General features: G+C 39.7%; 1 protein-coding gene across 3 annotated transcripts in view; it reads right to left on the bottom strand.

Annotated features, from left to right (window-relative positions):
- LOC149015955 (tRNA(His) guanylyltransferase 1-like) overlaps positions 1 to 12,852 on the bottom strand; it is a 66,135-nt gene that overhangs the window by 2,216 nt on the left and 51,067 nt on the right. For all 3 annotated transcript variants that reach the window (XM_089156914.1, XM_089156915.1, XM_089156916.1), the window contains exons 11-12: positions 8,943 to 9,112; positions 8,697 to 8,782 (exon numbers count right to left, since the gene is read on the bottom strand). In XM_089156914.1, the coding sequence (XP_089013040.1) occupies positions 8,697 to 8,782; positions 8,943 to 9,112 (256 nt within the window). The remainder of the gene's footprint in view (positions 1 to 8,696; positions 8,783 to 8,942; positions 9,113 to 12,852) is intronic.

Genomic DNA, 12,852 nt, shown 5'->3' with positions numbered 1-12,852 from the left:
AGTCATTACTCTCCTATAAAATTCCCCTTGAGCTTGATGACATGCATTTGTGATATAACACTCCCATTGCACCTCTCCACTCCACCAGTACTACTTTAATTCAGTGGTAATATCTTCTATACCATCCTCTTTGCTAAAGATTGACTCGAGGTATTTGAAACATTCACTTTGTGTTAACTCTTGCTCTCCCAACTTTAATTCATCATCTTCTCTAATGGTTTGACTAAAGTTACACTGCATATATTCTATCTCTGTGCTGCGTACCTTGAAACCCTTGATTCCAAACTTGATCTCCATAATTCCAACTTTGTGTTTTGCCTTCAACTGTTCCATCTATCAGAACAATATCATTAGTGAATACCATACAATGAGGTACCTCATTTTGGATTTGTCTGTTTACATCATCCCATAATTAGTGCAACCGAATAAGGGCATAGAGCTGAGCCATGATGTAACCAATTTTAATTGAGAAGTCACTAGTCACTACTACCTTGTCCATCAATAGTTCTGACACTTGTCATCATAACCTCATGCATGACCTTACTTATGTCTGCATAGTTACTTGAACTCTCCTCTATGACATCCCAAATAAGTTCTCTAGTTAATTTGTCATATGTTTTTTCTAGGTCGATGAAGGTCATATGAAGGTTTCTCTTTCGGGCTCTACACATTTCCATAAACCTCTTCAAAAGATATATCGGTTCTATCATAGATCTCCCTGGGATAAATCCAAATGGTTCTCCAATAAAACAGTTTCTCTTTTTAGATGTGCTTCAATGATCACCAAAATACATACACGAGATCACATACTGACCCGGCTCATGAATGATTGGACATATTAGAAGCTACCAAGAAAGTTATACAAAGAAAATTGTAAGTAATTGCCACTAATTTAGAAGTGCTATCATCATGGCGAAGCCCACCTTTGACACATATTATAACCCCAAAATAATAATACGAATTATGCCATTTTATTTAAACAAATAAAAGAACACCATTAATTCTAATGCACACACAGGGGAACACCACATCTAGGATTTCCTTATAATCCCATCCCATAGGATGACATCGCCTCCCAATATATTCTATGTGTTCTACATGTTAAATAAAAGATATTGAAAACAGTATACCAAACAGTTGGGTTTAGTATGGGTCAGCCAATTCTTGATCTGGAAGATAAATGAGACTCAAATTGTAGTCTAAAAGGCACTCAAATGTGTCCCTAAAAAGGCACAATGGCTTCTCTTTGTTCACCCAGAGTGATCATGTTAGTTTTCCTGAAAAATTAATGGAACATGTTCCACAAGCTACATAGGATGAAGTTTTCAGAATTCTGTACTACAATACTACAAAGCTTAAAAGAGCACAAGATTGAACAGAAGATTGATATTACCCCACTATAATCTCCATACAATTACTCAAACTTCCCTGTTTATAATTTTTCTGTTCACCCAAACAAAAACGTGAACTTCCACCTCTCTTTCTCCTCTGATATTTAAACTCCTACACTGTCCCTCTGACCTGTTCATCTTCCCTCCTTACCAAGATCACTCAGCTCTCCGCATCTCCTCCCTCCTCTTGATTCCACAGTTGTACCCCAATCCAACCGCTACTTCCTACTCTGCCACTGCCAGATGCTTGGATCTCACATTGATCACATTGGAAAGGACTATGCTATGAACCTGCCCTTTCACTGAATTATTTCGGAGAAAGGGTGAATATTTATCCCATTCCATCGGTTATAATGGAACATGTAGGAACAAAGAGCAAATCTATTCTATATCCGATCAGTACCAATACGCCATGGGGTTGGTTGGCCCATTTTTTATGAGCGAGTGGCAGATACTTGCATATCATTCAAATAACCCATTTATTAAGAATTTCCTTCATTCTGTCTTCCTCTACCTTCCCCTATGCCTGCAGTTGCAGAGTAAAAACAACAAAATTTCTATAGACCACACCTTGTTTCTTGGATTTTCGAGTTTTGACATCCTCAGCAACCCCTTTTCCAATTTTTTCCATCCAACTATAGGACACAAAAGACAAGCAAAGAAATGCACCATCAAGATATTCTTTGTTACAAATTTCCTTCTTTTTCTTCCATCTTACAGGATTACAAACAGCCCCATTTGAATTTCATTCCCATAGTGTGATGCCCTCAATGCAAGAATTTAGAGAAATATCGTTTTGTGACCCTGTGAAGCCTTTGCATCTTGCTGGTCAAAGGTTTGCAGGAAAACATTTACGAAGGTTGTTAGAATGTAATAGTGGTACTTAGTCAGCTAGTCATATGTGCTGTCTACAAAGTGTTTTTGGTGTTGTAGTTCTTCCCTTTAACCTCCCTAAGCAGGTAGCTATAATTTCAAATATATTTCAAGCAACGAATGTAGGGACTCTTCATGGTTTCTCTCTTCCTTCTCTCTTCACCTCTTCCTCTCAGTATCTCAACTTGTCAGCCTTTGTTCTATGTCCATTGTTGATCGCATGATCCCAACAGTTTCTAATATGGTACCAGAGCTTGGTTTGAGAGTCACCTAAGTTCTTTTCTTTTTCACCTCTCTTTGGCACCCTAGGAGACAAAAGGGTTCTATTGGAGGATATACTATGTAAGATAACATATAGGCAAGGTTTAAAGTGTCGTCTAGTGTTAGCATATTAGGTTAAGTGGTTTTAAGAGACTTTCTGATGCAAACCAGGATCTAGGGTTTAGCAGATTGAGGTCATTGTCCACTGCGGATCCTCTTCCTAAGAATCAGCAGTCTTCTAGGGTTGTAGTGCCCTACAATTGCAAGTTTTGACTGGTTTAGTGGTTCTAGTGTTTAGAAAAGTTTAAGGTTAGACTAGGCTTGGGAATGGGGTTTTACTGAACCAAGATTGAAACCCTGCTGGCCTTCTAATTCCAGAATGCTCAAGTTTAGATTTTGAAAGGAATTAGGATTTCCACGGTTTGGATGGAGCCTCGGGTAGGTTGAGTGTTCAAAGAGGGATTGAGATGCTAACCTTAAAAGGGTTCACGATTTGGCTAACTGGTAAGTAGCTTTTAGGTTTTTGAAATTCTAGGGTTTAGGATTTTCTAATGGAGAAGATGAATTGTTGGAATTTCTAGGGTTTAAGGGGGAAGCGAAGGGCTGAATCCCAGGATCAAAGATCAGGGATGGGCAGGGGGGTCTAAGTCCTAAAGGGGGTGGATCTAGATCAAAGGGTTAGGGCAAACTAAGGTTTAAAAAGGTTGCTCCAGTTCCGAGTTTATGAATTCTGGAAATTCAAGAATTGCCGCAAGCTAGGGGAAGAAGAAGAACAAAGAAAAAGAAAGGGGAAAGGGCTGGGGAATGGGGAAGGGGGAAAGGGGCAGGGATAAGGGGGAAGGAGGAGAGCTTTGGGGCTGAGAGAGTGATGTAAGCAAGAATCATCCCCCGGCTGAAACCCTGAAATAGGCCCCAAAGCACAACCCAAGCGGTGCACCTAGGGGGCTGGCCAACCCCTACTAGAGGCATTATGGTCATTTTCCAACTTAATTTGCTAATTATTTCAGTATAGTAATTTTTGTTTTATTTTTTTTTGAGTCCGCATCTATTTTGCTATCTTATGTTTGAGTTAGTTAAGAGAATCCTAGTTAGAGTTGGAATACCATAGGAATTTTTTATTTATTTTAAGATTCCCTTTGGATAATTAACTATTCTGTGCAAGTTAGTTTCTTTTATTTGTGGTTGTTATTTAATTGGTTGTGAGCGGGAACCTAGTCTATAAAGGATTCCCAAGATTAGTCAAATTTTATTTCCTAGTTAAAGTCTTCCCCTCCTCTTGCAAATGTAAGATGAATTGAATACATGAATACTCGATTTTGAGGTAATTGAGTTGTGGTCTTCATGGGAGGGCCACGGCAGGTTTGTAAATCATCATCTTCAAAGTTTCTTCAAGTTCTTGCAGCAGTTCAACAGCAAACAGCAGCTCCAGAGCCATCAGCCTGTAAGTCCAGCCCCCATCCCTTCATTCCTCATCCAATACCCACCACCACCCTTCCCCTTTCTTGTGCAAGCACCCTCTCCCATTCCTGCAACAGTTCCAACAGCCCCTCCCACCCCTGCGACTGCCCCTACACCCCTCTCCCACCCTTGCGGCAACCCTAGGAAGCACCCCTACCCTCCCCCATACCCTGCGGCACCCTCCCCTCCCTCCCTCTTCTATTCTTGTGGCACATCTGGAATTCAGAAAAGAGAAAAAGAAAGAGAAGAGAGAGAACCAAAAGAAGAAAAGAAAGAAAGAGATCAAGAGAGTGCCTAAGAATTCTCCTAAAGCCTGAAGAACCATTCCCTCCCCTAATGTTTCAACCATAAAATTCCAACCCCTTCCAAACCTATCTGCCACTCTTCTTTCAATCTTAGGATGATTTTGGGTATCTCAAGACCATGAAGGGATTTGTTAAAACCCTAAGGCACCATTTGTTTGCAAAGGTGGGGTGGGTAAAAAGGGGTGGAAAAAATAAACATGTGGGACCCATATGTAGTGGAGTGGGGGAACAGGAAAGGGCAAAGATTTTGTGGAAAAGTTTTAAATGTGGGTCCCACTTTTGTTGTTTTCCACACTGTTTCAAAAAATTCCACCTATTTAGTGGAACTTTAAAAAGAGATGGGGTGGGAAAGTTAGCATGCCACGTCAGAAAACAAGCTTCCTTTATTAATGGGAAAGTTAGCATGCCACATCAGCAGACAAGCTTCCTTAAATTAAGGAAGCTTGTTTGCCAACTTTTCCACCCCGGTGAACCAAGCAAGCCACACTTTGGGATTTCATGGAAATGTTTACTTTTTCAAACTTCCCACCCCACTTCAGATTTAACAAACAAACGGTGCCTAACTATCTCAAAACCAACCCACATCAAATTTGCCAATACCTAACTTGTCTCTAGGATCTTCCTAGGACCCTATATCAGCCCATATTTTCCCAACAAAACCTTAAACCCATCCCACATTTAAATTTACCAAATTCTATTGCCCATTATATTCTTGTTAATCCCAATCTTTACCAAAACCCTAATCATCTCCTAATATTAACCATCCCATCTAGGTCTATTAAAATCTCCCATTCCCAAATTTGATAATTACTTTGCTAATTCACAAAGGAAAGGATTCTGTTAACCTAATTCTAGAGAAACAATCACAAAACCCTAACCCTAGGATCATGGTTACATCACGGAGGGGATAAGGGGCTGCCGCAGGGTTTGGAGAAGGGGGTTGGTAGCTTGCGATGGGGAAAGGGCTGCAACTGCAAAAACTAGGTTTTGAGGATTGGGGGAAGGATTCAAATGGGAGGAAGAAGAGGGAAGGGGCTGGGATTGGGGGTGAGGTGTCTTACATACTTGAAGAGTGCAAGGATTCAAAGTCTTCTTCATAATTCTGCAGAAATCTACACAAGCAGCATGTGCAAGTTCCCTCTACGGGAACCCATGACTCCAAGCTCTTAGCTCCTTCAATTCTCAATTTTATTCAATAAACATATTCTGCCTTTTACAGACTAGAGAGGCTTACATATAGCCTTCAAGAAGGAACTCACAATAAGAATCAACTTAGAACTAGGACTCCAACTTTCAAGACAACTCAAACAGAAACTCCTACTTGACTAAAGACTCTTAGACACACAAGGAACCTTCATATCTCACTCTAGGAAATCCAAATTGAAGTCGATGAGTAGATAACAAATCCTTGCAAGAAGTAGGACAAAACTAGAGGATTCCTTCACAACTAAAGAATCCTACCCTAAGGACTCTCCAATAACTTAACCAATATAGACTCAAATTCAAAAGTATATCTAGGGTCCCACAAATCTACTGGACCCAACTAAACCCTAATTGGCCTGAACCAAAAGATAGTAAAATTACCCAAAAAAAAAAAAAAAAAACCTAGGCTGGCTAAAATTTCCTAGGTTGCTGGTAGGGCCACAGGATACTAGTAAACCCCCTGGGCCATCTTTGGGTGGTCCTGGGTCTGATTCAAATCACTCTCCATTTGTATCATCTCATACAGCAGATGCATGTCAACGGGTACAAAATTCCATGGAAATGGTTAACTTAAACAAAAAATAACAAATACAGCCAATAAATAGTACATCTAACATACATAGACACCTAAATGAATAATACAATACATTTAAGAGGAGTGCGTTGAACTGAAGTTATAGCTAGTTATAAAAAATGAGGTTTCTTACATGTATCACTTTTCAAATACCATAAAAAAGTGTTGGGGAGGATCAAAGCCATATGTGCACTCTTAGTTATGTTTTAATGTTTTGTTTGCTTTCTTGATCCGATTTATGAAACAAAAACCACCTAAACAGGATTCCAACTAAGAGCATGTTTAACATTATATTTGGTTCTCATTATTGTCGTAATAAATAGAAAGAAAAATATGCTCCTATGGCTGCATGCTTAGCATTTAATGCCACCTTTAGTTTCTCTTATCGGACAACACATTGAGTGGGAACCTAGAAATGTATAATATTACCCACTGATTAAATTGTTTACAAGTTTTATAAGTTTTCCACCTCATAGTAGTACAAGTACAGTTAGTGCTTCATCACTTACTAAGTGATCGGCAAGGATGGATCAATGTGATAAGAGGATCCGATACAAATATAGTCTTATCAACCTCATTTGTAAAATTTTAACCCAAAGTGAACAAGGTGAATAAAAAATGCAATCTAGTCCAAGTAAGCAACAAAAGACTTCAACCCCTAAGTTATACTTGATACATGCTGACATATGCCGATACATGCCAATCCATAACGATACATGTTGATACAAGTTGAGACAAGTTGGTACATATCATCATGTTATAGAATTTTCAAAATTTTTTGACGTAACTTAGTAGATATCGACCTGCATTGACCAACATTTGTTGGTGATAATGTAGTAGTTTAAATTTTTCCATTAGTTTACTTTAAAAATACTTGTACCACAATGTACCACACCATATCAGCCAATACAATGGGATACATAAGATACACAACAGAATTTTAAAATTCTAGAGACGTATTGGCATATATGGTTTCAATGGCTTGCGATCCTGACACACATTGGCATGTATCATCTCATCTCAGCCTATACTTTAAGCCTTGTATATAGAATTACTCTTTGAGGTGCATAACCTTCGCTAAAGTCAAAGTGCGACATCAAGGTTCGAGACTGCTGACAAGTGATCAGCTGGCTGGTATATTCACCAATGGGCATCGTCTGGCTGATAAATTGTTCTGTACACATCAGTTTAAGTTGTAATTTCTTTGTTGTAGTTCTTCTCTCTAATCTCATGAGGGAGGTAGATGTAATTTCCAATATATTTGAAGTAATGAATATAGGCAAGAGTACTAGCCATTCTTGCCCATGAGTTACACTCTTCTAACTTTCTCTCTTCCTTTTCTCTTCTTCAGCCTCCCTCGGTTACTCTCAACCTCCAAGCATTTGTTCTCATTTATTTTAGACTCTAAGAGTTTCTAACTGGAGTAAGATCATAAGGAAAGACAGAGTGATCCAAATTCAGCCCCAGATTATTTTTCCTAGGAGTAGGCCTAGGGTTGGGCCATACAGGTATTGGGCCTTGGCCTTCATTGGATGGGTTTCTTTTTTACTTGGCCAACTTAATGGACCTAAAACATGGGTACATCAATTGAGTGCAAAAATTCCCTTTTTTTTTTTTTTTTTTTTCTTTTTAATTCCTCGTTAAAGTTGATGCACATTATTTAATAATTTAATTAGTCCTTATAGCGTTATAGACTTATAGTTGATTGGAAGTCCTTGTACGGGTGGAACTATAAAACCCAAGTCAGCTTTTGTTAGTATAAGTTAGAGATAGTTTCTCGGTCAACAAACTTCGGATCCAATTAGGACATCTAATTTGATTAGGATTTCATTAAACCAGACTCAGATTAATAAATTCAGCTTGTAAGCTCAGGCTTGTGTTTGTTTTGCTGTTCCATCCAAATATTCTCCTCAGCATTGGTAAGGGACCTCCAAATACACAAGATTAGCACCTCTTGTGAAGCCAAACAAGGATTACTCTATGACTGTAGATTCACTTTTCGCTCAAGTCATCCCATCTCCTCCATAGTTCAAGACACGACTCTTACATTCATTTAAGTAACAGCCAGCATATCCCATCTCTCTTCCTTGTCATCATTTCTTTTATTTTTTTGAATCTTTGGACTTCCCAAATCCCAAAACCCTAAGACGTAGACATACCATACCTCCCATTTTAGCTATTTAAACCTGAACAAACTGGGAAGATCAGCATATTTTGACTAGCCAAATCCTAGAAACATCAGGCTCTAATTTCAACTTCATGCATGGTTGGTTTTGATAAAATATTGGAAGAACTGGCACTCATTTAATTAAGGCTCCATCAAAGAATCATAGTTTGACTCACCAACTATTCAACCACCTTCACATTCATGTATGAGCTATTCTTATTTCTATTTGTCAGTTCCATCATCCAACACCAAGCACAATCTTTGGTAATGAAGATGCAGTGGGACAAAGCTGGTAAGAGTAAGTTTTATTTGAAGGGATAGATAGAACACCATTAAGTAGAGATTTTGTAAAGCTCAAAATATAAGTATAGGAAACGAAGACATCACATAAAGGAAAATAATTTTTCTAAACAAGTGACCAGTGAAAATATCCGTGCCATTCTTTTCTCTTTTCTCTCTTTCACCTTTAAAAGATTTTGTGCCTCATTTTTTGTCTTTCCTGATTTGACCAGCATCCAGAAACAGGTGTTGTACTGATTGTTGATGTGGCCTGCGCAGTAGAAATGATAAACAACAGATTATGTCTATTGAACATACCTACCCATGCTACAGAATGGACTTTGAATCTTGACATGCAGACAAAAAAAAAGTTGGTTATGTTTAGGCAACATTTGCTTCAGCTTCATTGTTAAAGAAAAGCAAATACTCACAGTCAATTTGTCTCCATGACAGATAATCACGAAGGATCTGAACTGAAGGATAGCATACTGTCCGGCCATCAAAAGAAGGTGGATACTTCAACTCTTTACTAGGGAAATATGCCTTCCATTTCATCACATACAAGGAAGAGAAGAATGATACAGTCTCTGAAATTATTTTGCTGAAAAAAAAAAATTGATTTTAGAGTAAGTCAAACAGCTAGCTAAAACTACAGCTCCAATCTGCAACCCATTTATGGAGGAAATTAGCATGTCAGGATGGAAGGTCCAGGAAAAACCTTGACATCCAAATCTGACTTCTTGAATGAACCAAATTCAAACCTCGATGAATCAAGGGAAAACCTGTTCACAGAGGCAAACAGTGAGGTGCAGGCCAACATGGCTGGTTGGGTACCCCCCAACACAACGAGCAAGTCAGACCAGAAACATCACTACCCCAAGGTTGGGGTTCTAAGAGCTCCGAGCTGAGTAGCCAAGAGCTTGAAGTTGGTAAATGAGAAATACACTTGAATGAAGTAGGTGAAGGGTTTATACAGAGTAACCTGAACTTTGTGACCATCGGACGGTCCAGCAGGCATGGATTTTCTCTCAGATTGACAAGTCAGTTCCTTCCTACCTAAGTTTTGGACCAAGCATAAAGGCTTCTAGGTTCACATTGCAATACTCTGCGGGTGTCATATTCACGATGGATATCTTGCCCATAGCGGATCTAGTGCTAGATCTGCAGATCTATTAACGGTCCTGGATTATTGCATTCTAATCAGCTTCTCCCCAAGCTTCATCCACGTTTGCTAGTGCCTGGAAGAGAGATGTGGGAAGTCTTTGACATCAGAAGAGATGCTTGGGAGGTCCAATCATGGGTTCCCAAGCACCAGTCTCCTTCCTGGTTTAGTTAGTATGTCGTGGTCTAAGGCCTGTATCCCTTGGGCACCAGCCTCATCTGCACAGCCAGACCACCACCCAACCTTGACCGCGTATTCGAGGTCAAGCCTCCCAGTTCACTCTAGGTTTGTCTAGTTAGATCTCCCAAGGACGGTTGGATTGTCAGTTTGTGACCAAGCTGAGATAGTAGGGGTTAATCGGCACAACACAATCCCCCAGTCCACAAACCTGCCAGCCGCTGATCAGGTTGGTGGAAGACAATCATCATTAATGCGGAAAATAAGCGTTAACGTCAGGAGTCCCAATAATCGTCGTTAAAGCCAAGTGAACGTTGGCATTTTGAGCTGCGCACACCAATTATGAACCAATGGGCACTTGCCTTGTTGCTTGTGCGCAACATGATGCCGCGATTAATCAAATCATCTAGCCAATCAAGACCGTTCATACAAGTAAATCTCGATCGTCCAATCACATTGAGAATCCCACGGATTTTCAATATAAATAGCTGACCAACCCTCCTGAAATCTACTTTACAATCTTTGCGAGTGTGATCAGAGCCCCCTTGTTTCCCTTTACTCGTCCAAGTACCCAACCTATTCCTGAGCTTTCAACCTTCATCAGCTTCCAGCCCTCTCAATTGTAACTTCTCTTCTCCAAGCATTCTTCTCACTTTTCAAGTCCATGGGTCGCAAGGGTACTTCGAAATCTAGGAAGTGTGATCGAGTGATGAGTGATAGTGATAGTGGACAGGCCGGGGTGATAATTTTGTCCCTAGAGATATCACCCCTATGTCATCTAAATCCGACGAACCAACTCCCTCACCAATCCTCTCTAGGTCAGACAGTGAATCCATGGGCCAAGCTAACCCCAGCCAAGAACAAATCTCCCAATATATATGCTTGATGCCTTTAGTCAAACACATACAGATGAGGAGTTGTTGACCTTTAACCCCTCAAATTATGACTTTAAAACTGCTGGTTCAGAATTCTACCAATCCGATCATGAGAGTAAGCTTAGGGAGATGAGAAAAACATTTGAGATACCTGAGGATCTGTACAATGATGACCTGCTCGGGGACCTCCGATTTCCTCGACACCCTTTCTTTTCTTGTCCTCCACCCATAGTTCAAAACTCGACAGAAATGGTCGAGCTTTCTATCGAAATTTTAGTTATGGAGGAAACTGAAACATACTGCTGGGAAACCGAATATGAAATCACCAATTTCGACTGAAATGGTCAAAATTTTAGTAGAAACTGGTCAAAACCCAGGTTTCGATCGAAAAAAGTCAAAACCTAGGTGAACTGGTTCACCTAATAGGCTCAAGTCACTTAAAATCACAGAAAATGTTTAGAAAAACTGAAATTTTGGTCAAAATGATTGAAATTTTGTCGAAACCGAGGACTTTTTCCTACAAGTTTCAAAGGGTTTTAGGAGGCATTTTGGAGTGGGACTCTGCATATAAGCTAATTAAAGCATAAAAAACACATTGGCAGGTGCATTTTTCTTTTAAAAAAAATAATGTAGATATGTCATTCAAAGTCATAGTATATACAGAGAGTTATGAGTCATATATAAGTCATAAGTTGAGTTCAGTTAAGAGTTTGAATCCAGTTGGGAGTTTGGTCTATTTGAGAGTCTTTATTGTTTATGTTTTTTAGTCCCACATTGGGGAACACTATACTTTGCTTATTCATAACTATTATCATAAATAAAGTCCTGCTATACCACACAAGACAGAAGTCAGGATTCTCTGAAGATTTCAACATGGTATCAGAGCAAGGTTAAACTCCCAATCCCCATTGCCTCCATTATTCTAAACCCCAGCCACCATCATTCTAAACCCAGCCACCATTCCAATCCACATCGAGACCTGATCGAAGCCTCTTTTCAGCCCAACGATAGAGCCTAAAAGAGTCGCTACATCTCTGTGACTCTTCTAAGGCCATGCCTACCCCTATCCACTCCGAAAAATCCTAGGATGATCTAAACTCCACATCGGAAAAAAAAAGAAAAAAATCCTATATTTGTAGATTCAACCCTGTGACAATGTTTGGCAAGCCTCCAGATGTCTCTAAAGCCTTCAAAGATGCTTAAGAGTGGTTATGGGTACATCGCAAGTTCAAGTAGCATTTTCTGAGATTGCAGGGACGTATTCTGTAAATTCAAATAGTTCCAGGGATTTGTTTTGCAAATTCAAATAGTTTTAGGGAATTGTTTGTAAACTCTAATATTTTCCGGGGCTGTTTTTTAAATTCGAATAGTTTTAGGGAGTTGTTTGTAAATTTTGACATTTCTAGGGCTGTTTTGTAAATTCAAATAATTTTGGGATCTGTTTGTAAATTTGAATGGTTCCAAGGAGCTGCTTGTAATTTTTGAGTGATTTCTTCTTGTGATGGCCGATCCCACATCTCCCTTGTCTGGTACATCTAAAGAGTCTCCCATGTCTTCCGTGAGTTTTCTCCGCTTCAGATGACCACTGTGAAACTCAATAGGACAAACTATCTTAGATGATCTCATTCAGTTTTCCTTGTTGTTGGAGCTCGTGGTCTTACTAGCCATCTTCAAGGGACTTCTACCAAACCTTCCACACTTGGTCCGTGACTTTCCAAGTGGTAGATAAATGAATGCTTGATCATGGGTTTTCTCCTCAACTCCATTGAATCAAGCATAGTAGACAGTTATCTATTCCTTTCCGATGCAGCAACTACTAGGAAAGTTGCTAAGGATACATACACCAAAGTAGGCAATAATGCACAGTGCTTTGAAATTAGAGGGAAAATCAATTAGTTGCAGTGGAAGGACCTTACTCTTTCTCAGTACTATAACACTCTTCGAAGATATTACCAGACCTTAGATTTCCATGGGAAGTTTACACCGAAGCATGGTGGGAGATCTCGCTCTCGAGAGCGAGATCTCGCTACCATGAAAAACCGAGATCTCGACCATCTCGGTTGAGATATGCCATTTTTTGGGGGTCAACTCGGTAGCCCATCTCGGTGGGTTTCAGGGTCCCAGTTA

Source organism: Hakea prostrata, chromosome 5, assembly GCF_041222555.1.
Source record: "Hakea prostrata isolate BN-2017 chromosome 5, UWA_Hpros_2, whole genome shotgun sequence".
Lineage (NCBI taxonomy): Eukaryota > Viridiplantae > Streptophyta > Magnoliopsida > Proteales > Proteaceae > Hakea > Hakea prostrata.
Note: the sequence above shows the minus strand (reverse complement) of the source record. Positions and strands in the feature narration are given on the sequence as shown.